Here is a 23,337-nt window from a genome sequence, read left to right as displayed (position 1 = left end):
ATGCTGCTCTGTACCATCACTCATTCATATATCCTTATGTACATATTCCTTATCCCCTTACACTGTGTATAAGACAGTAGTTTTGGAATTGTTAGTTAGATTACTTGTTGGTTATCACTGCATTGTCGGAACTAGAAGCACAAGCATTTCGCTACACTCGCATTTAACATCTGCTAACCATGTGTATGTGACAAATAAAATTTGATTTGATTTTTTGATTTGATTTGATTTCTATTCTCTTTTTCCCATGGAGTATTTTAGGAACACTTAAAATGAGGGCTGTGTTTTCAAGTAGGCATAATGTTTTGATAACAGTGTAAATCTCTCTAGGACAAGGTGGCATTTATCAATATATCCCCCCTCCAAAAAAAACCCCCAACAACATATAATTCTAATTAGCTGCTAATGTGGTTATCATAAATAACTACAAATGCCATGATGATCTGAACGAGACTACCAAATCAAGGCAAAGGTAAAATTCTCTGGATTAACTATCTGTTAGCTAAATTTAGTGATGAATACATTTGCCACGTTTTTTAAAATGTGCAATTCTGTGAAATGTCTTGTGCAAGTTGAAATTGTCACTACCTGTTAGCAAAGGTGTCAGCTAGAGATGACATGCAGGAATTTGTAGTATTTTTGAATCTGAGAGTAAATAGAATATATTGACAAGTCACCTTGTACGAGAGTGATTTACATAGTTATCAAAACGTCACGCCAAGGTAAGCCTACACGAAACGGCCCTTATTTTATGTGTTTCTAAAATTCCCTATGGTTAAAATGAATGGTGGAAAAAGGATTGGAACCCTTTCCCAGTTTGACCGCTAGGTTTTATGGGTATTATGACACCTCTACTGTGGGGCTCTAAAGACTTCGTCATTTTGCTAACGCTAGTTAACAATTGCGCTGATGGTAGTTGGCAACTTCCTTCAAACTGAACGAGTTCAATGTACTCTGGGGAAGTAGAGAGTACTTCATTGCCAAAATTCTGAAATATCCCTTTAAGTTTAACTGATTAGCCTAAGGAAGTTCCCTTTACATTTGAACTGTGTGCAAGCAGAGCTTTCTTTACATTTACATTTAAGTCATTTAGCAGACGCTCTTATCCAGAGCGACTTACAAACATGTTGCCTACATCCAATGGAAATGTTTAATTAATGAAGACCAGTGGAAATTTTAGGTGAATACCATTCAAGCCAGTCAATAAAATATACAAATGTAGTTTCAACTGTTCAACTATCATTATTATATAAATGTTCTTTATCGACTGAAGTTAAATGGTATTTACCCTAACTCTGCGGAATCCACAATGGGACTCCCATGTTAAATAAAGAATAATAAAGTCCGTACTAATCATGTCATTGCTCTGTGGCTCCTCAGTGGCGCCCTCTATCCCCCCATCTATGTCCTACACCAAGCGGACGCAGGCCAACAGCGTGGAGAGCGACAAGGGCGATGCCGCCCACAAGCTTGGCACGGCCGGTTCCAAGGCCGACGTGCCCACCTCGCCGCTGGTGGCGCAGGAGAGGAAGAAGTCATCCACCGCCTCAGGGGTGAGGGGTCAAAGTGTTATACAGTATATGTTTTATAATATTCAGGGGGCTAAAGTTTCAGCAGTTTCTTCCTCCAAGTAAGCAGGGGATGATGGGCACAGAAAGTAGTTTTTTATCCCAAAATGTACTGGAAAGTTGGTCATTCCCAAAGTAACTTAGAACCCATCAGACTAAACTGTCGTAACCAGTCACAAGACGCTTCGCTTCTTATGGTTTTTATTTTGTGGGACTGTCAGAACATAAATAGTTTGTATTGTGAAATAAGTTATTGAAGTGTGTGTGTGTGTGTGTGAACCACAGAACAGTAACGCTATGACCAGGAGGAACACGTATGTGTGTGAGCGGTCGAGCACAGATCACTACACGGCGATTCCCAATGGCAAGGACTGCAGGTGAGGAGGGCGATGGGTATCCAATGCTGCTACCACGGCAACTTTGTTTGCTGTTGATCATTTGATTGCTTCTAATAATGTTTACCTGCCTATGTAACTACAAAGTAAATACATAGGCCTTGGAGTGTGACTAGAACTGACTCTCTCCCTGATCTTTTCCCCCCTCTACCCCTCTATCCTGCTTTCCTTTCCTTGTAATTCTTCCTCCTGTGACCCTTCTCTTGTCCTCTCTTTACCCCTTTATCTTTCACCTTATTTCTCTTCCCCCACCCTCCCCGTTCACTCGATTTTCCCTTCTCGATCTCTCACCATCCTTTTCACACTCTCGCTTTCTGTCTCTCTCTCTCTCTCTCTCGGTCTCTCAGTCTGACTGAGATGTCAGGCTCGGCCAGTGGCTCCTCACCATCGCCAGGGGCAACCTCAGCTGTCCCTTCCACTCGTCCGCGTCACGTCAAGTCCATGTCGGCATCGGGCCACCCAATCAAGTCCCCACTGCCTCCCATAGACGACAACGCGGAGTACAAGGGGTGAGCTAGGGGGCTAGAGAGAGCGAGAGGGGGCTGAAGTCCCAAGCAGGAAGGGCCCCAAGTTATATAAATTGCTAAACACTAGCCTATACCCCCCCCGATCTAAATGAAGTACCTACGGGTAGGAGTTGAGCGAGGGTATCAGACAATGGAGGGTTGAGGAACTGGGAGAAATGACTTGTTATAATGTCCATGGTTTTTCATTGCCCTATGATACTACACTGCTCAAAAAAATAAAGGGAACACTTAAACAACACAATGTAACTCCAAGTCAATCACACTTCTGTGAAATCAAACTGTCCACTTAGGAAGCAACACTGATTGACATTAAATTTCACATGCTGTTGTGCAAATGGAATAGACAACAGGTGGAAATTATAGGCAATTAGCAAGACACCCCCAATAAAGGAGTGGTTCTACAGGTGGGGACCACAGACCACTTCTCAGTTCCTATGCTTCCTGGCTGATGTTTTGGTCACTTTTGAATGCTGGCAGTGCTTTCACTCTAGTGGTAGCATGAGACGGAGTCTACAACCCACACAAGTGGCTCAGGTAGTGCAGCTCATCCAGGATGGGACATCAATGCGAGCTGTGGCAAGAAGGTTTGCTGTGTCTGGCAGCGTAGTGTCCAGAGCATGGATGCGCTACCAGGAGACAGGCCAGTACATCAGGAGACGTGGAGGAAGCCGTAGGAGCGCAACAACCCAGCAGCAGGACCGCTACCTCCGCCTTTGTGCATGGAGGAGCAGGAGAAGCACTGCCAGAGCCCTGCAAAATGACCTCCAGCAGGCCACAAATCTGCATGTGTCTGCTCAAACGGTCAGAAACAGACTCCATGAGGGTGGTATGAGGGCCCGGAGGAGCACTGCCAGAGCCCTGCAAAAAAAATTATTAGATTTATTTAACCTTTATTTAACCAGGTAGGCTAGTTGAGAACAAGTTCTCATTTGCAACTGCGACCTGGCCAAGATAAAGCATAGCAGTGTGAACAGACAACACAGAGTTACACATGGAGTAAACAATTAACAAGTCAATAACACAGTAGAAAAAAAAGGGGAGTCTATATACAATGTGTGCAAAAGGCATGAGGAGGTAGGCGAATAATTACAATTTTGCAGATTAACACTGGAGTGATAAATGATCAGATGATCATGTACAGGAAGAGATATTGGTGTGCAAAAGAGCAGAAAAGTAAATAAATAAAAACTGTGGGGATGAGGTAGGTGAAAATGGGTGGGCTATTTACCAATAGATTATGTACAGCTGCAGCGATCGGTTAGCTGCTCAGATAGCTGATGTTTGAAGTTGGTGAGGGAGATAAAAGTCTCCAACTTCAGCGATTTTTGAAATTCGTTCCAGTCACAGGCAGCAGAGTACTGGAACGAAAGGCGGCCGAATGAGGTGTTGGCTTTAGGGATGATCAGTGAGATACACCTGCTGGAGCGCGTGCTACGGATGGGTGTTGCCATCGTGACCAGTGAACTGAGATAAGGCGGAGCTTTACCTAACATGGCCTTGTAGATGACCTGGAGCCAGTGGGTCTGGCGACGAATATGTAGCGAGGGCCAGCCGACTAGAGCATACAAGTCGCAGTGGTGGGTAGTATAAGGTGCTTTAGTGACAAAACGGATGGCACTGTGATAAACTGCATCCAGTTTGCTGAGTAGAGTGTTGGAAGCAATTTTGTAGATGACATCGCCGAAGTCGAGGATCGGTAGGATAGTCAGTTTTACTAGGGTAAGCTTGGCAGCGTGAGTGAAGGAGGCTTTGTTGCGGAATAGAAAGCCGACTCTTGATTTGATTTTCGATTGGAGATGTTTGATATGGGTCTGGAAGGAGAGTTTGCAGTCTTGCCAGACACCTAGGTACTTATAGGTGTCCGCATATTCAAGGTCGGAACCATCCAGGGTGGTGATGCAAGTCGGGCATGCGGGTGCAGGCAGCGATCGGTTGAAAAGCATGCATTTGGTTTTACTAGCGTTTAAGAGCAGTTGGAGGCCACGGAAGGAGTGTTGTATGGCATTGAAGCTCGTTTGGAGGTTAGATAACACAGTGTCCAATGACTGGCCGAAAGTATATAGAATGGTGTCGTCTGCGTAGAGGTGGATCAGGGAATCGCCCGCAGCAAGAGCAACATCATTGATATATACAGAGAAAAGAGTCGGCCCGAGAATTGAACCCTGTGGCACCCCCATAGAGACTGCCAGATGACCGGACAGCATGCCCTCCGATTTGACACACTGAACTCTGTCTGCAAAGTAATTGGTGAACCAGGCAAGGCAGTCATCCGAAAAACCGAGGCTACTGAGTCTGCCGATAAGAATATGGTGATTGACAGAGTCGAAAGCCTTGGCAAGGTCGATGAAGACGGCTGCACAGTACTGTCTTTTATCGATGGCGGTTATGATGTCGTTTAGTACTTTGAGTGTGGCTGAGGTGCACCAGTGACCGGCAAGGAAACCAGAGTGCATAGCGGAGAAGGTACGGTGGGATTCGAGATGGTCAGTGACCTGTTTGTTGACTTTGATTTCGAAGACCTTAGATAGGCAGGGCATAATGGATATAGGTCTGTAACAGTTTGGGTCCAGGGTGTCTCCCCCTTTGAAGAGGGGGATGACTGCGGCAGCTTTCCAATCCTTGGGGAACTCAGACGATATGAAAGAGGGGTTGAACAGGCTGGTAATAGGGGTTGCAACAATGGCAGCGGATAGTTTCAGAAATAGAGGGGCCAGATTGTCAAGCCCAGCTGATTTATACGGGTCCAGGTTTTGCAGCTCTTTCAGAACATCTGCTATCTGGATTTGGGTAAAGGAGAACCTGGAGAGGCTTGGGCGAGGAGCTGCGGGGGGGCCGGAGCTGTTGGCCGAGGTAGGAGTAGCCAGGCGGAAGGCATGGCCAGCCGTTGAGAAATGCTTGTTGAAGTTTTCGATAATCATGGATTTGTCGGTGGTGACCGTGTTCCCTAGCCTCAGTGCAGTGGGCAGCTGGGAGGAGGTGCTCTTGTTCTCCATGGACCTCACAGTGTCCCAGAACTTTTTGGAGTTGGAGCTACAGGATGCAAACTTCTGCCTGAAGAAGCTGGCCTTGGCTTTCCTGACTGACTGACTGTATTGGTTCCTGACTTCCCTGAACAGTTGCATAAAATGACCTCCAGCAGGCCACAAATGTGCATGTGTCTGCTCAAACGGTCAGAAACAGACTCCATGAGGGTGGTATGAGGGCCCGACGTCCACAGGCAGGACGTTTTTCATTTGCCAGAGAACACCAAGATTGGCAAATTCGCCACTGGCACCCTGTGCTCTTCACAGATGAAAGCAGGTTCACACTGAGCACATGTGACAGACGTGACAGTCTAGAGACGCCGTGGAGAACGTTCTGCTGCCTGCAACATCCTCCAGCATGACCGGTTTGGCGGTGGGTCAGTCACGCCAGAGGTAGCCTGACTGCCATTTGGTACTGAGATGAGATCCTCAGACCCCTTTTGAGACCATATGCTGGTGCGGTTGGCCCTGGGTTCCTCATAATGCAAGACAATGCTAGACCTCATGTGGCTGGAGTGTGTCAACAGTTCCTGCAAGAGGAAGGCATTGATGCTATGGACTGGCCCGCCCAGACCTGAATCCAATTGAGCACATCTGGGACATCATGTCTCGCTCCATCCACCAACGACACGTTGCACCACAGCCTGTCCAGGAGTTGGCGGATGATTTAGTCCAGGTCTGGGAGGAGATCCCTCAGACCATCCACCACCTCATCAGGAACATGCCCAGGCATTGTAGGGAGGTCATACAGGCACGTGGAGGCCACACACACTACTGAGCCTCATTTTGACTTGTTTTAAGGACATTACATCAAAGTTGGATCAGCCTGTAGTGTGGTTTTCCACTTTAATTTTGAGTGTGACTCCAAATCCAAACCTCCATGGGTTGATACATTTGATTTCCATTGATCATTTTTGTGTGATTTTGTTGTCAGCACATTCAACTATGTAAAGAAAAAAGTATTTAATAAGAATATTTCATTCATTCAGATCTAGGATGTGTTATTTTAGTGTTCCCTTTATTTTTTTCGAGCAGTGTATTTCCTAAAAGTGAGAGATGTAACTTTATTTGTATACTGTTCTATTACTACCAATGTATTTATGTTAGGTGATATTTCTTATCGGTATTTCTTGCCTCTCACTCTACCTTCGTAGCCCCCCCACGGCCTCGCCGTCGGCACACAGCATCAGCAGCAGCACGGCCGCCACGCCGCCCGACCGCACGCGCTTCCCCCGCGGCTCCTCTAGCCGCTCCACCTTCCACGGTGCCCAACTTCGCGACCGCCGCTCGGCCACCTACAACGGTCCACCCGCCTCTCCCACGCTCTCCCATGACACGGGGGCTCTGTCCCAGGCGCGCAGGGGCACCTCCACAGGCATCATCAGCAAGATCACCTCCAAGTTTGTCCGCAGGTCAGTGGAAATGGACGGAAATGCACCATACTGATGTGTTTGCCAGACCTGGGATAAATAGACAGATAGCCTACCTTCAAGTATTTTAGGTGCGCTTGATTTATCCTTTATTCTATAGGTTCTATTGTACCGGGCGGATCTCCATTATTTAAAAGTATCTGACAATGTATTTGACCCAGGTCTGATATTTACAATATTACACTGCATAACTAGTGTCAATTCCATTTCAATTCAGCATGTAAACGGCAATTACAATTTAGTTCCTGAATTGACTTTATTGAAATGGAATTGACCCCAACTTGCTACACATCATGTAACATGTTTCCCTTCCTTAGGGCCATATTTACCCAGCCTTTGCATCTGATATTGAAAGTAACAGCTGCACATTTTGTACTAGCCAGTATATCTAGTTATTTACTAGGGTACCGTGTAAGGTACAAGGCTGCTTTGAGTGAGTGTGGAGAGAGATAATAGAGAAAGTGTGATTGGGTTCCTCTTTCTCTCTCAATCCTGCATTAGCAGGGGACACCACTGCGAAGGGTAAAGTTGACCTTAGACACTGATCTTGGGTCAGTTTAGCATTTTCCCCACTAATGGTTAAGGTAAGGATTGAGGAAGAGAAAGATGATCATAGATCTGTACCTAGGGTAAACTTCACCCCGTAGCGCCAGTCCCTATTCCCCTAGCTGAGCCTGCGGTGACCAGGATCTGCTCTGAGAGAGACGTGGGCTGCCTACAGATACACTTGCAGGACCACACGCAAAAGCACAGACACGCATATAGAAATGCATGCAGTCTCTCTTTCTTATGCACACACACACACACAGAGACTGCGGCGTCTGCAGTATCTGTGACCGTGCTGCAGTCAGTCAAGGGCACTGGGTAAAACGAGCCTGTTTTTATCACCAGCCAGGGGCTCCACCCTTAGGGCATGACAAACTAACCTGTCACTGAACGGTTCTATACACTCATCATATGTTGCTGTAGCAATCAATGCATGTGTATTTTTTTTATGAAGACATTTTTAAATCTTTTTTTAGATTAAATGTTTTGTTTTTGTTCTTATAGTTTATTGTCAATCAGACTTTCCATGTGTAGTAGGTATGAACCAACCAGTATGAACTGGTTGGTTCTTAGTGCCTTCAATCAGCCCATAGTGAATTTAGGGGTCTTGCTGTAAGCATATGTAGCACTATGTGTATTTAAGCACATCATTTCTTAATGCAAAATTGGGATCGACTTTGCTGACATAGTGGATCCATCACCATTAGATTTGTACATTTCTGCCACATTACGAGTAAATCATTGAACAACATTTCCCACAACGTCCTTTTATGTCTCCCTATTTCCATCCATAGCTACACTCAAAGAAAATAACCAATTTATTTTTAAATTGCTTCTTTCATTGTTTTTTTTTTTTTTTTTTTAGAACTATGTCTTTCAGGGCTGGCCGGAGGTAGGAGCGCACAGAATGGTTACCATGTCTACACCCGCCACACCCTCTCTTCCTCGCAATCCAAGCCCTCTTCAGTGACATGCAACCATTCACGCCCTGGTGCCAGCCCCCCCTTCCTTAACTCATCCCCCTAAACCCTACACCCCCTACCGCATTATCCACCCCGCTATCTGACCCTGCACCACTAACAGACTGAGATTGAGACCCCAGAGAGGCCTTGCCTGTGATGCCTTGGAGTTTGCAGACACCTGCACTCACTTTCCGACTTCTTGTTTCGTTCTTTGGTTTGAGTGTGTTGTGTGTTCTGTAGATGTCTTCTGTCATCCATCTCGCTCTCCATTCACATGATTTCCACGTTGTATCATCGTCCGTTTTTAGCTAGCTTGCCGATATACGTCATGTTGGCCTTTTTGGCAGTCTCACCAGTTGCCTCCCCAGAACGAGTTGAGCCGCGTGACCGTGTATGTTTGTAGGTTTGACCCCATCCCACCCTCTTCCTTTTCACCTACCCATCGTCTGTGTGTACACTGACAACCCCCTTCCACTGCTCTGTTGAACTCTGAACTCTGATTGCTTCCCAAAGGGCCACGGTTGAAGGAGAGGCCAGTGGCAGTACAGACCCCCCAAGGTGAGGCATCGGCACGGCCGCCCGCAGAAAAAGTAACAACAACCTCGAAATAAAAGCATGGCATGTCAATGAGGGTCACTACTAGTCCCAGGATCGAAAGCCAATGTCACCGGTTCATTCTTGTTCCATGTTGTGGAGTATAGTTAGCACTGTGATGGCGGAAGGTGGACTAATTCTAGGTGTGGCTATCCGTCTCCCGTCTTAAATTGCTAGTTCATTGTTGTTATCGTACCGGTACTTGTTGTGCTGTTCTTTGTTGTTGTGTTATGTGTGTACTTTGTCCCCATGCTCTCAGTCACACAGTGGTGGTGTTTGTGCCTAAGTGGCGTGACCCTGAATACCATGCTCTTGCTAGACCTTGGTGGGCCATTTTGCGTGTTTAAGCTGCCTAGAAGTGTCTGTTCTGAGTGTGTGTTACACGGCGCGCAATCTTTTGAATAACATATATTTGACTGTCATTCAGTTGTCCGTTTTACAATGGGGTCTCGAACACATGGGTTGTACAAGTTCTGTGTGTTGCCTTTTGACGCACACTCTATATACTCCGAGTCACAGGACTCTTTAAAAAGGAAATGTCAAAAAAATTGTTATAATAATTGGGTCAGCACCTCACAAACATTTTTGCTTTTGCGTCTACCTACTTATCTCCTATTCAATTAACACTATTGTCCGTGTTCTGTTCCTCTCCAGGAGCGCATCAGGGGAACCCAAGGAGGACGGTTCCCGGGACTCCAAACCCCGTTCACTGCGCTTCACCTGGAGCATGAAGACCACCTCGTCCATGGAGCCCGGCGACATGATGCGCGAGATCCGGAAGGTCCTGGACGCAAACAACTGCGACTACGAGCAGCGCGAGCGCTTCATGCTCTTCTGCGTGCACGGCGACGCCCGCCAGGACAGCCTGGTCCAATGGGAGATGGAGGTTTGCAAGCTGCCACGCCTCTCACTCAACGGTGTGCGCTTCAAGCGGATCTCAGGCACGTCCATCGCCTTCAAGAATATCGCGTCCAAAGTGGCTAACGAGCTCAAGCTGTGAAAAGTGACTTTTGGGAAGACTAAACAAACTAAAGAGAATTAACATATGACATTGTAAATGGAGGGGGCAGAGGACATAATCCTGGTGTTCCTTGAGTTTGCGGGCGCCCCAAGTGTCGGGCCCAAGAGAGTTTACTGCTATTCGAGGCTACTGCCGTATTGCTTGGTTGAAACGACACATAGAGAAAATATACTTCCATTTTCCCTCCCCAAGGCAAACTCCTGTATTCCAAAATTGTTGTTAATAACGAGAGGTGAGAACTGACCATTGCAATAATATGAAAACATTTGTATCAATGGGCCGCAAAATTTCAATTCCATTGCTAAACTACCATTAAAGGGGGTTGGAAGAACAGACTGCAAAGCTACTTTTTCCACATGTACAGTAAAATAGAGAATGTTTTGAGTTGTATTGTTCATAGAGTTGTATAAAACAGGACTCTTCAGCATAATGTCTGCAGGTATTGTATAGTCTTGAGTTTCTGTACAGAAAGTGTGTTTAAATGTGTCATACTGTGTTTTTTTTTCTTTTCATTTGGAGTTCTCTTTCCTTCTATTGTTGACATTTGTAGATTGTTTGCCTCCACTGAAGTTTAATGTTTAGGGAAAAGAAGAAAAAAAAAACATTTTTTATTCTCACAAGGAAAAGAAAAAACAAGCTTATTTTTTACTTTTCACAGACAATAGGTTCCTTTCCCAATAAAGGAGGGATCAAATGGTGTGATCTGTGTTGAAAAGCAAAACTCTACACATCCCAAAGCCCTAATCAAATCATTCCTCCTGTAATGCACTATTTTGGCCATTCTCACAATCCTCCTTCAAGTAGCGTAGCTGAATGATGACGTTAGCACTGCAGTTTAAAATGTTCTGTTTATTGCATAGAATTGACATAAGGGATCTTATGTTGTGTCCTTTTATTACCTTTGAGAACCCAAATATACAGCGTAGATTGACAGGACCACACATTTTTCAGTTGCACTCAATTTACTCTGCCCAAAGGTTGAAAGGTTCACGCAAAGTGATGCCCAAGCAGTTTGACCTCACTAGTGACTATATCTCTGTTTCTCATACTCCTTTCTGAACTGCAGTTAATTGATAGCTACTGTGCGACACCTGTCTGACTTGTTTTGTGCTCAATTTTATTTTCTTGCTAAAATATATTGTATTTATTCCACCACATTATGCCTTTTTAATGTGCTGCTTGGTATTTCTGAGGCATTCACCTGTACGAGAAGAAAAATAGTATAGAACTAGTTTCACATATGTTTTTATTTGAGGTTTTTCCCCTTTGTAATTAGTGATTGCGATGAGTATGTACAATAACCACTAGTGCTGGTACGTTTCTACTCGTTATTTTGTATGAAAAGTAATGAGGGTCAACTGTGCAATGGTATTCCATGTTGTATTACTGTAAAGATGAGAGATGGGCCTATAGACCGCACCCTTTAACACAACAAAGAGAGTGGAAACAGAATCCAGACATTTTTATTTCCTCATTTCAAAAGGCACAATAGAAGGAAAAAAGCAAAGGCGAGTGGTCAACAAAAAGAAATCAATGAAAACAAGGTTAAAAGCTGTGAGCCCTTCTGGAAGCTGAGCGAGACATCTCCACCGCTGACTTTCTGTGGCATTATGGGAGCAGGGGGGGTTGGAGGGGGTACTGCACATGGAAGAAAAATGCATATTCCTAATTGTTAACGGTACAACTTCCAGAGAGGATGTCTATTGTGTTGCCTTAGCAGATCAAGTGTAGAGGAGAAGCAGCAAGTGTTAAAGAAATATAAACGATTATGCCTCGCCCCTTTCATCTCCATTAACCCCTCCCCCCACATAAACCCCTCCTACCACAACATACATGCGAGGAAAGCTCGAGTCATCCAGATTCAGTCTCTCGTGCACAATATTAAAGCTTACTTGAAAGGAGTCTCAAGCAAATGTCTGGTGTCATTTGTTCTTTTTTTTTTACCAGTATGTACTATTTAATTTTGTCTGAGAAACCATGGCTTCACAGCCAATCAGTTTAGCATGAAGTAACATGAAGGAATGATACATCGTGGAAAGAGCTTTGTAATTTGTATAGAAATATGTATTGCTCTGTAGATGGTGGGTTATCCTAATGTGTATGGCCGTGCCAAACTTCATACTGAAAGCAAACGCAGTTGAAATAATGCAAAAATATTTTCTTAAGTAAAATAGTTTTTATATACAGCACATAAGCATGAACTTTTGAAAAGTATTTAACTTTTGTATGCAATATTTATGCTATAAGTCTTTGTACCTACAGTTGAAGTCTGAAGTTTACATACAGCCAAATACATTTAAACTCAGTTTTTTACCATTCCTGACATTTCATCTTAGTATAAATACTCTGTCTTAGGTCAGTTAGTATCACCACTTTATTTTAAGAATGTGAAATGTCAGAATAATAGTAGAGAATGATTTATTTAAGCTTTCATTTATTTAATCACATTCCCAGTGTGTTACATACACTCAATTAGTATTTGGCAGCATTGCCTTTAAATTGTTTAACTTGGTTCAAACGTTTCAGATAGCCTTCCACAAGCTTCCCACAATACGTTCGGTGTATTTTGGCCCATTCCTCCTGACAGAGCTGGTGTAACTGAGTCAGGTTTGTAGGCCTGCTTGCTCGCACACACTTCTTCAGTTCTGCCCACAAGTTATCTATGGGATTGAGGTCAGGGCTGTGTGATGGCCACTCCAATACCTTGACGTTCTTGTCCTTAAGCCATTTTGCCACAACTTTGAACTCATTGTCCATTTGGAAGACTCATTTGCAACCAAGCTTTAACTTCCTGACTGATGTCTTGAGATGTTGCTTCAATATATCCACATCATTTTCTTTCCTCGTGATGCCATCTATTTTGTGAAGTGCACCAGTCCCTCCTGCAGCAAAGCACCCCACATAACAATGGTCATTATGGCCAAACAGTTCTATTTTTGTTTCATCAGTCCAGAGGACATTTCTCCAAAAAGTACGATCTTTGTCCCCATGTGCAGTCGCAAACCATAGTCTGGTTTTTTTTTGGCGGTTTTGGAGCAGTGGCTTCTTCCTTGCTGAGCGGCCTTTCATGTTCTGTCGATATAGGACTTGTTCTACAGTGGATATAGATACTTTTTTACCTGTTTTCTCCAGCATCTTCACAAGGTCATTTGCTGTCGTTCTGGGATTGATTTACATGTTTTGCACCCCAGTACGTTCATCTCTAGGAGACAGAATGCGTCTCCTTCCTGAGCGGTTTGACGGCTTGGTGGTCCAATGGTGTTTATACTTGCGTACTATTGTTTGTACAGATGAATGTGGCATTTGGCAATTGCTACCAATGATGAACCAGACTTGTGGAGGTCTACATTTTTTTTCCTGAGGTCTTGGCTGATTTCTTTTGATGTTCCCATGATGTACAGCCAAGAGGCACTGAGTTTGAAGGTAGGCCTTGAAATACATCCACAGGAACACCTCCCAATTGAGTCAAATTATGTAAATTAGCCTATTAGAAGCCTCTAAAGCCATGACATCATTATTTGGAATTTTCTAAGCTGTTTAAAGACTGTCAACTTAGTGTATGAAAACTTCTGACCCAACGGAATTGTGATGCAGTGAATTATAAGTGAAATAATCTGTAAACAATTGTTGGAAAAATGACATGTGTCATGCACAATGTAGATGTCCTAACCTACTTGCCAAAACTATAGTTTGTTAACAAGAAATTTGTGGAGTGGTTGAAAAACTAGTTTTAATGACTAACCTAAGTATATGTAAACTTCAACTGTGTGTCATAGTGTTAATTTAATTAGAACACATAGTACAATCAACATTAACATAGCTGTTATAATATTGTTGGTTTTAGAAATACTTATGTCATTCTCGCAAAAGCCCCGTACAGTATTATGATAGCACGCTACCAGTCAAACTACTAAAATGTGAAGTTTGTGTTAAATAGGACAGGAGTCCCTTCGCATCTTCCTCAGCTTTACTTCAGTAAAGGCACCAGATCATCGATTTTCTCTTCGCCCTCTAACCTCTTCTCCATGCGGATGTGCAGCTTGACCTCGTCCACCGCTAGCTACGTGAACCCCACCTTGTCCAAGCCAATTGTCTGGGCATTACTGATGTTATATACCTCACTGCAGTCTAAGGAGTAAGAGGTAAGAAACTTCAGTTCATTTGACCTTAAAGTACGGTATGCAACAACTTCCTTGTAAATTTGGAGGAAATTATAACAGTATATATTTTTGTATCCTAGTAAAATAAAAATATTTTTTAAGTAACTAGCTTATAGATACTATATACACACATTTTATACATACACACATTATACAATATATGACCAAAAGTATGTGGACTGCTCATTGGAAACATTTTATTCCAAAATCATTGGCATTAATATGGAGTCGGTCCTCCCTTTGCTGCTATAAAAGCCACCACTCTTCTGGGAAGGTTTTCCACTAGATGTTGGAACATTGCTGCGGGGACTTGCTTCCAATCACCCACAAAAGCATTAGTGAAGTCAGGCACTGATGTGGGTGATTAGGCCTGGCTCGCAGTCAGCGTTCCAGTTCATCCCAAAGGCGTTCAATGGCCAGGGCTCTGTGCAGGCCAGTAAAGTTCTTCCACACCGATCTCGATAAACCATTTCTGCATGGATCTCGCTTTGAGCATGGGGGCATTGTCATGCTGAAACAGGACATGGCTTTCAGAGTCGTCTAGAATGTCATTGTATGCTGTAGTGTTAAGATTTCCCTTCACTGGAACTAAGGGGCCTTGCCCGAACCATGAAAAACAGCCACAGACTATTATTCCTGCTCCACCAAACTTTACAGTTGGCACTATGCATTGGGACAGGTAGCGTTCTCCTGGCATCCGTCAAACACAGATCCGTCTGTCGGGCTGCCAGATGGTAAAGCGTGATTCATCACTCTAGAGAACGGGTTTCCACTGCTCTAGAGTCCAATAGCGTCGAGCTTTACACCACTCCAGCCGACGCTTGGCATTGCGCATGGTGACCATAGGCTTGTGTATGGCTGCTTGGCCATGGATGCACATTTCATGAAGCTCCCGACTAACATTTATTGTGCTGACGTTGCTTGTAGAGGCAGTTTGGAACTCGGTCGTGAGTTTCGCGACCGAGGACAGGCGATTTTTACACACTATGCGCTTCAGCACTGCGGTACAGTTCTGTGAGCTTGTGTGGCCTACCACTTTGCGGCTGAGCCGTTGTTGCTCCTAGATGTTTCCACTTAACAATAACAGCACTAACAGTTGACCGGGGTAGCTCTTGCAGGGAAGAAATATGACTAACTGACATGTTGGACAGGTGCCATCCTATGACGGTGCCACGTTGAAAGTCACTGAACTGTTTAGTAAGCCCATTCTCCTGGCAATGTTTGTCTATGGAGATTGCATGGCGGTGTGCCCAATTTTATACACCTGTCAGCAACGGGTGTGGCTGAAATAGCCGAATCCACTAATTTGAAAGGGGTGTCCACATGCTTTTGTATAAATGGTGTATATTACACCTGAAGTTATACTCATCAGAATATCTAGAATGGTTCATGACCTATGTAAGTTTTTCACCAATGCCAATTGTACAAAAACTGTCAAAATCCTACAATGTGATTTTCTGGATTTTATTTTCTCATTTCGTCTGTCATAGTTGAAGTGTACCTATGATGAAAATTACAGGCCTCTCATCTTTTTAAGTGGGAGAACTTGCACAATTGGTGGCTGACTAAATACTTTTTTGCCCCACTGTACATTGGAAGGCCTTTGCGATGTAGGCGTCATCTCGCGTGGTCACCAATCTGAGGTGGTCGTCAATGTTTACCCATACCACCAGGGTCCCGTTTGTACTAATCCTGCAGAGTGGTAATGGTCACAGCACTATCAAAGTTCAATGGAGTGACAGGGCCAGTCCTTGCATCTAGAGCGCTGTCTATGAATGTGAGCGCAGTTCCGTATAATAAAACAAGTGGTGTGCTGCTGTTTTGCTGGAAACATAAAGCTTCAATCTGTCTAGAATGACCATAGTGTAAAGGCACCATCTAACTTTTGGTTGTACTGTTGTGTAAAATGTTTGTAATATTGATTAACTACAGTACCTGGGTCGAGCTACAGAATCAGCTGTGTTCGTTGACACCGTTGTATTTTTTGGTTTTTTGTTATCGTGATTTCAATACCACAGGGTTTATTTAAACAGATATTCACGAGGATTTACTCCTATACTTACAAGACGAGTGCACTGCTTCACTTCTCCACTACGTTAGTAACGAACTATGTGTTATGCAAAACAAGCAGTTTTTTTTTTTACCTCTCCATACAGTTTACAACTATTGTGGACGAAAGGGCAAAACAGACCCTAGAGCAGTTTTTATTACCACACTAACATCTGGAACATAATAATAAATTATATTTTGATATTTTTCATTGTACAAATAATCTTTCTGCATAAAAAGGCAAACACAATACACACAATAAATTGTTTAGGTTGTAAAGAAGGGAACACTGGCAGGCACTTAAAGAGCAGCACTGACCATACAGCTCTGGTGTCAGGCCAGTCACGGGCCACCCCATTGGGAAAGGGAAGGGTCTCCCACGGTCACTCCCTTGTCTTCTTTTTCATGTGACAGTTCGGCCCTTGAGTACAGCTTCCCTGGCAACTCCTCTGCCAATTGGTCCAGAGCTGAACGGAGAAGTGTCAATCAATCATGTTTGCTATAGGTCTGATTGGTTTGTGCAGGGATGCTGTGCACCACTGAATTAGTATATCCTCTTTCTTACACCACGTACCATTACAATGTTACTTCAAACTACTGTGTGAGAAGGAGCATGGATGGGCATTGATTGCTTTTGCTTGGAGTCCTCAAGATTGTTAATTGATAGCAGCCCAGATATTCTTATTCTGAAAATGTAAACTAAAAGCCTAAAACTTATATAAACTTAAACTGATGGAGTTAATGAGCTCAATTACATTTAGTTTTAATTGCAGTTGAGGATAAAGTATCACATTGTACAAGGGTTGGTGTCAATTCCACAAATTGCATTTTCATATCTTTCACGCTCCCTGTACATTCCATTTAATTCAATTCAAATTCCAGGTCAGTCTGGAATTTCCTGGGGCAAGGCCAGGAAATCCCTCCCTGTTTCAGTCCATCCGGTGCCTAGTGAACACGATACACGGCCTTGTTGTCCGACCAGATGTTTGAAAGCATTTCAAGGCTGCGATGGCTTCCATCCACATAGCTTATTCCTTAGTTACCCTGCACAGTAGGAATATAGAACATCAGTCCCTGCTATGCAGTGAATTAGATTGGATCAAATTGTTTCGCAAAATTACCTCAAGATAGGGCCTGTACTTTGCTTCCAAAGCGTACGTGATGGGGGCTGTAAGAGAAGTTTTACATCAGGAATGCAGTACAGTGGCATTTTATATTGTTAATCTCTAATCAAAATCGTAACGCAAAGGAATTTAAGGTGTGAGTTCTACCTAGTTCTATTAGTTGCCTGGCTGGAAATGTCTCTCAGCCATGCTGAACTGTAGCCTGTGTGTGTAGGGAAAAACAACTTGCCATATGCAGTCATTTTGTTATTTTCGTTTTGACTGGATGTGAAAGAGCATGCATGCCACAAAATGGTGGCGCCACTTACGTTTGATCTTCCACATCTCGTAATAATGAGAACTACTTTGGTGGCTGGCAGTCTGGCGTTCGTGGCCTGGTTATAGGGTGGTAGTGGAGGTGATAGTAGGGTCCCAACTCTTCTCTCAACACTGAACAAAAGAGCTAAGAATAGCAGTGTTGTCTCGTCATCCCCAGTTTTGACTGTCCTAGTCCCACTTGACATGCTCATCTTTACAACGTGGTGCGATGGTCGCCGGTTCCTGTTGCGTGGCCCTAACAATGTCAGTCTTTTTATAATTTAATGTACATTTTTGTACCCTTGAGACCGTTAAGAGAAGTTTCAAAATACAGAGTGGCTGCATATCCGAATTCTCTAGAACCATTTTCCGTGCTTCAGCGCATGTGTGGGATACTCTCCTTTACACACAGTCTCTGCTTTACTAGTTTAGTAGCCCCGAAGAAAAGGCTACTTCGGCAAATGTCTGTTAGAAATGGAGAATGATGCTTGTTTAAGTTAAATCAAGACTGAATCTGTGTCAGCAAGATCACATAATGATAGTATTCTATATAACAGAACTGAAAATAATAGCATGGTATAACGTCACTGCAAGACAAAAAACACCACCTAATTTCTTATGAGATGTAGGATGATTGTGAGAATCTTAGCATTTTTCTCTCGTGGTGAAAGCTCAACAGCGCGTCACTAGGCAAAACACCATCTGCTCTAAAATTCGCTCCCTGTACATAATTCAAATAAAACACTGAACTTCGAAACAACACTGTACATAATTCAAATGTGTCTTCCCATGAAATTCATTGAGATCAAATGTTTGGCATCCAGATTCCGCATTGACATTTCACAGGTTCACCCTCTCTTCATGAAATGTAAGGGGAGGGTGACCACAAATATTAGTGTGCAAAGTAAAAGTGAAGAAACACATGATTTGGATCTTCAGCTCAGGGGAAGAGGTTTCCAGGGGAGCTGACAGGGCGGGACAGGGTGGTTACCTTCGGAACTGCAGCCTTGGCCTACAAAATATGGATTTTGCGCATTATGTTTCATCATTGATAAACAGTTCATTATAAGCAAAATAAACATGGATGATGTGTAACAACAGTTTTTCATTGTTGCAAATGCGAGGGACGCAAATGCTAACCTGGGTCGGCAGGTTGCCTACTGGTTAGAGCATCGGACTAGTAACCGAAAGGTTGCAAGATTGAATCCCGAGCTGACAAGGTACAAATCTGTCGTTCTGCCCCTGAACAAGGCAGTTAACCCACTGTTCCTAGACCGTCATGGAAAATAAGAATGTGTTATTAACTGACTTGCCTAGTTAAATAAAGGTTAAATAAAAACATTTAAAAATACAAACACCCAGAAGTCTCGACAGTTTACGTTCTGTTTCGCTACGCAGATTCAAGTTCCAATTCAACAATAATTCGAATGCGATATCTGTGAATGTCAGGGAAAATACCTTTAAAATGCGCTTTGTCGAATATCCAGTACACTGCTCTACAACGCACCTTGGATTTAATCCCGGGTTTACTTGCTGTTTGTTGTTGAATGGAGCTCTCAGTCCTTATCTCCGCAAAGTAGAATTTATGTACTCTCTGGTCTCTATAAATGAATTGATTTATTTCATTGACTTGCGAAAACGTTATTCTGTAGAAGTGGAAAAGACAATGTAATGAATCGAATGTATATTCTGACCGTTAGTTCGTGAGGAGCATAAGAAATCCACAGTCTGTTTGAGATGTACCTGGAGAGATGTACCGTTTTAAATTAATGAACCACTAAATGACTATAATAACATATGGAGAACATTCCTACAGTATCTTATGTTCTCCCCCAGACGACACCAGCTAACCCCTGACACAGTACTTATACTAGCACTTCCAAGGACACCTGGTGTACCACTGTTCCCATCCTTACACTAACAAACCCAGACTACCCACAATGTCAGGATGCTACAAGTAGATTTGTTTGGTATGGTAAATTCTGCACAGTTGATATGAGCTCTAGCGAAATAGTTAACATTGTCTTTATAATCACAATAATGGAAAGCTACGAGACAGTATAGCAGAAACAGATTGGATGTCACTAAATAGTCTCTTACAGATCCCCCTTATATTTACATTTGTTATACCTGTTACCATATATTTGTTATAACGTCTGAAAGGAAGTCAGACGATTTACAAGAAATGCATGAGGTCTGTGAACATGCTTCTGGGCAATCAGCCAACAGCAGGGAGTTTGGCAGACCTATCACACAGTTCACACACACACACAATCTAACGGTTTCCTGTCAACACCCAGAAAGATAAAAAAAAAAAAAATCCCTAAAACTCTGAAATTTGTTTAGGGCTGCTTGTAATCTTCACTCTCTCTCCATCTGACTGAAAAAGCAACACAGGAATTATTGGTAGAAAGAAAAGGATTATTAAGAGAGAACATCTACAACTGTGACTTCCAAGGGCAACTGTTAAATGTGAAAGTTAACCAAAGTTGTACGTTTCACTACCTAGTGCAGTGTATCTAGTGTTCTACAATGGCAGCATCTGTCTCTGAGTTGTTGCTGACCATTCTGGAGAAACTGGAGAACAAAGAGATGGAGAGATTTAACTGGGAGCTGTGCAATAGCAATCTGAAAGATTTTGCAAACATTTCAAAGGCTCATCTGGAGAATGTCACAAGGCATGCCACTGTGGATAGGATGGTGGAGACCTACTGCGATGAGGGAGCTGTGAACGTCACAATCATGATCCTAAGCAACATGAACCTTAACAAACTTGCTATGTCTTTAAAGAGAGATCTTTCAGAAGAGGAATCAACACAGAAAAAAAGAAGGGAAGAGGGGAAATCGGTGAGTGGACGACCTGAGGACGACCTGAGATCTGACTTAACAAGTCTGGAAGAAAAGCTGGAGAAATGTATAAATGCCCGAGAGAGCTACGATAGCATGACTCAGCACACCAAGGACCAGCAGGTGGACACAACGAGGAGGATCAGGGAAGAGTTTGTGAAGCTCCACCAGTTCCTGAGAGAGGAAGAGGATGCCAGACTGGCTGCTCTGAGGGAGGAGGAGAAGGAAAAGGGAATGTTAATTGAGAAAGGCATGGACAGCATTGTTGAGCAGATCTCCTCTCTCACAGATGCCATTGAAGCTGTGAAAGAGGACCTGAACAAAGGCAGTGAAAACTTCCTTGTGAGTTACAAACGCACCCAGAACAGAGCCAGAGCCCAACTTGATCTTCCGGATCCACAGCTCGTCTCCGGAGCGCTGATCGACATCGCCAAACACCTGGGAAACCTGCAGTTCCAAGTCTGGGAGCAGATGCAGGCGATAGTCAAACACTCGCCCATAATTTTGGACCCCAACACGGCTCCCTCTACTATGACTTTGTCTGATGACCTTACCAGCGTGCGACACACAGCCGTAGAGAAGCAGCAGATTCCGGACAACCCAGAGCGGTTCACACGGTGGGCAAAGGTCATTGGCTCCACAGGCTTTGTGAAGGGTTCAGAGCATAGCTGGGAGGTGGAGGTGGGCGACCAACCTGAGTGGAATCTAGGAGTGGCTGCAGAGTCCGTCGATCGGAAGGGAGAAGATCTTCTTGCGTCACCAGAATATGGAATCTGGGCTATACTGAAAAGGGGGCGCAAGTATACAAATGGAGCTGGTAAAACGCTCACTCTGAAGAGGATACCCCAGAGGATCAGAGTTCAGCTGAACTACGACAGGGGGGAAGTGGCTTTCTATGACCCCAAAGACGATACACACATCTACACTCATAAACATAGGTTTACTGAGACGGTCTACCCATACATCTCTGTTTGGAAGATGAAAGACGCCATCAACCGTGATATACATATCTGCCCATCAGAGGTGTCTGTGACCGTGAAATCAAATCAGTGAGGTATGTGCGAGTGTTGGTGGGTGTATCGAACCAATCTTCTCTGACCTTCACAGGCTTATACGACTTTTCTGTAAACCATCCCAAACTATTATTGTTCTGTATAAGATGTCTGCCCTGTTACATTTCAAATATTGTTGTAGTTTAATAATTGTGCACGTTTCATGTCCAAATCATCCTAAAGTGTCTGAAATTCCTAATGTAGATCAATTAAGTTATACTTTAAGATGCTAATATACGGGATATATAATTGGTGTTGGGTGACAAATGCTAAAAAGTTAGCATTTGGAGACAGTGGCCAGGGAAACTAAACCAAATCAGGATTGCTGTCTTACGTTGTCTGTAGACTGCTTAAAAGATAAGGGAATTTATCATTAGTTTCAACTATCCCTTTAAAGGGGAAGTCCACAGCTGAAACAATAACAAAGCAGTCTCCCCTGGGCCTGGAGAAATGTAACCACTCAAAATCATAGACAGAGCTACAGATGCAAGGACAGATCATCCAAGATAACAAAACATTGGCGGACTTCTATATTCGTGATATATATACACATGTTGATTCTTGAAGAATATAACGTATAAATGCCATGAGCTTAGATAAACTGTCGTACCCAATCAGAAGCCATATAAACTCTTATATTTTGGGTTCTGATGGGGTACGACAGTTCAACTATAAGTTCATGGCATTTCTAAGTGATATTCTTCAAGAATCAACAGGTAAATATCCCTTACAATATAATTCCAAGTTGGATGTAGCAACTGCAGATTCCTCCTTTTAAGTGTTCCTTAGGTATATGTTGATAGTTCAACACTTTGTTTTAGTAAACCACAAGATCTGTGTGCCATGTCTACTTGTACTTTGACTTCCAGCACCTGTTGAAAGTTACTGGATGTGTGTCATCATTTCTTTCCCCCCCAAATGTTCCAATCTGCTGTGCTGAACTTTCTGTATGAGATGTAAGGGGTTTACATACATGTTTATATATATTTGCCTTCTTTAAAGTAGAACCACGTGTTTCTGCAGTCAGATAGAATGACATGGCTGCAAAAAGAAAGTGTCATTTTGACAAGACTACGGTCGAAACGTGTCATCTTTTCGAATAAACTAGCACCATGGATTCATAAATAGGGTTGTTGTGGTCCATTAATGTGTGTTGTTACTCTTCCCTTATTTTTAAGGCTGGGATTCCATAATGGAGCAGCACACCAGACAGCCGGCAATGCACCATTTAAAAGGCCATTTATTTTGCATAGATCACATTCATTTTCTTTCGCTTAGTGCGCTGCTCTATAACGTGCCTCGGATTGAATCCCAGTCTTTGGAATTTCAGTATTTACCCAAAAGACCACTGCATTCCCATAGAAATGTATAATGCATACCTGTAACTGAAGTATCCTTTGTTATGCATTGGTATCCCATAATGTTTTTACATGAAAGCCCACATAATGTTGCTTTACCGTTAACACTGTACAGTCATAAGATAGGGTACGTAGGAAAATGTTGCAAAAGATTGTTCCCCAACAAAAAAGTAATGTTATCCCACAACCACAGTCTACATATTTACTGACTGGATATCACATGTGATGCACATAATTGTTGTTATGTATGTACCACAAAATTGAAGGAAAAAACGCATGTCACAATTCATTCATCAATGGTAACACTTTATAATAACTTTCAGGAATAAGCATTCTTTTTTAAAACTTTTAACATTTCAATTTCTAAATTCATAAGGATTTAAA

General features: G+C 43.2%; 2 protein-coding genes and 1 long non-coding RNA gene across 10 annotated transcripts in view; 2 read left to right on the top strand and 1 right to left on the bottom strand.

Moving 5' to 3' along the window:
- The window catches only part of LOC118389120 (serine/threonine-protein kinase MARK1-like), a 71,748-nt gene extending 59,780 nt beyond the window's left edge, over positions 1-11,968 (top strand). For 2 of the 6 annotated variants that reach the window (XM_035778890.2, XM_035778891.2), the window contains 7 exons: positions 1,381-1,553; positions 1,854-1,945; positions 2,311-2,472; positions 6,668-6,925; positions 8,355-8,381; positions 8,965-9,009; positions 9,700-11,968. In XM_035778890.2, coding sequence (XP_035634783.1) covers positions 1,381-1,553; positions 1,854-1,945; positions 2,311-2,472; positions 6,668-6,925; positions 8,355-8,381; positions 8,965-9,009; positions 9,700-10,045 — 1,103 coding nt within the window. In that variant the 3' untranslated portion in view covers positions 10,046-11,968. The remainder of the gene's footprint in view (positions 1-1,380; positions 1,554-1,853; positions 1,946-2,310; positions 2,473-6,667; positions 6,926-8,354; positions 8,382-8,964; positions 9,010-9,699) is intronic. The other 4 variants (XM_035778893.2, XM_035778895.2, XM_035778894.2 and 1 more) reach the window with 2 other exon arrangements.
- A 4,449-nt stretch (positions 11,969-16,417) lies between these two features.
- LOC118389119 (uncharacterized) lies at positions 16,418-18,676 on the bottom strand. Of its 3 annotated transcripts, XR_004826675.1 has the most exons (4): positions 17,708-18,676; positions 17,547-17,601; positions 17,397-17,443; positions 16,418-17,319 (listed from the first exon to the last, which is right to left on the bottom strand). It is a non-coding gene; the product is annotated as an uncharacterized LOC118389119 (long non-coding RNA). The 3 variants fall into 3 exon arrangements; XR_004826676.1 differs by lacking the exon at positions 17,547-17,601; XR_008144685.1 differs by having other exon boundaries at positions 17,397-18,676.
- An 812-nt stretch (positions 18,677-19,488) lies between these two features.
- LOC118389118 (E3 ubiquitin-protein ligase TRIM35-like) lies at positions 19,489-22,720 on the top strand. Its single transcript, XM_035778889.2, has one exon. The coding sequence runs from the start codon at positions 20,229-20,231 to the stop codon at positions 21,594-21,596; it is 1,368 nt and encodes a 455-aa protein (XP_035634782.1). The 5' UTR covers positions 19,489-20,228; the 3' UTR covers positions 21,597-22,720.
- Positions 22,721-23,337: the final 617 nt, after the last annotated feature.

Source organism: Oncorhynchus keta, chromosome 10 (genome assembly GCF_023373465.1).
Source record: "Oncorhynchus keta strain PuntledgeMale-10-30-2019 chromosome 10, Oket_V2, whole genome shotgun sequence".
Lineage (NCBI taxonomy): Eukaryota > Metazoa > Chordata > Actinopteri > Salmoniformes > Salmonidae > Oncorhynchus > Oncorhynchus keta.
The sequence above is the reverse complement of the archived record's forward strand: the minus strand, read 5'-3'. Positions and strand labels throughout refer to the sequence as shown.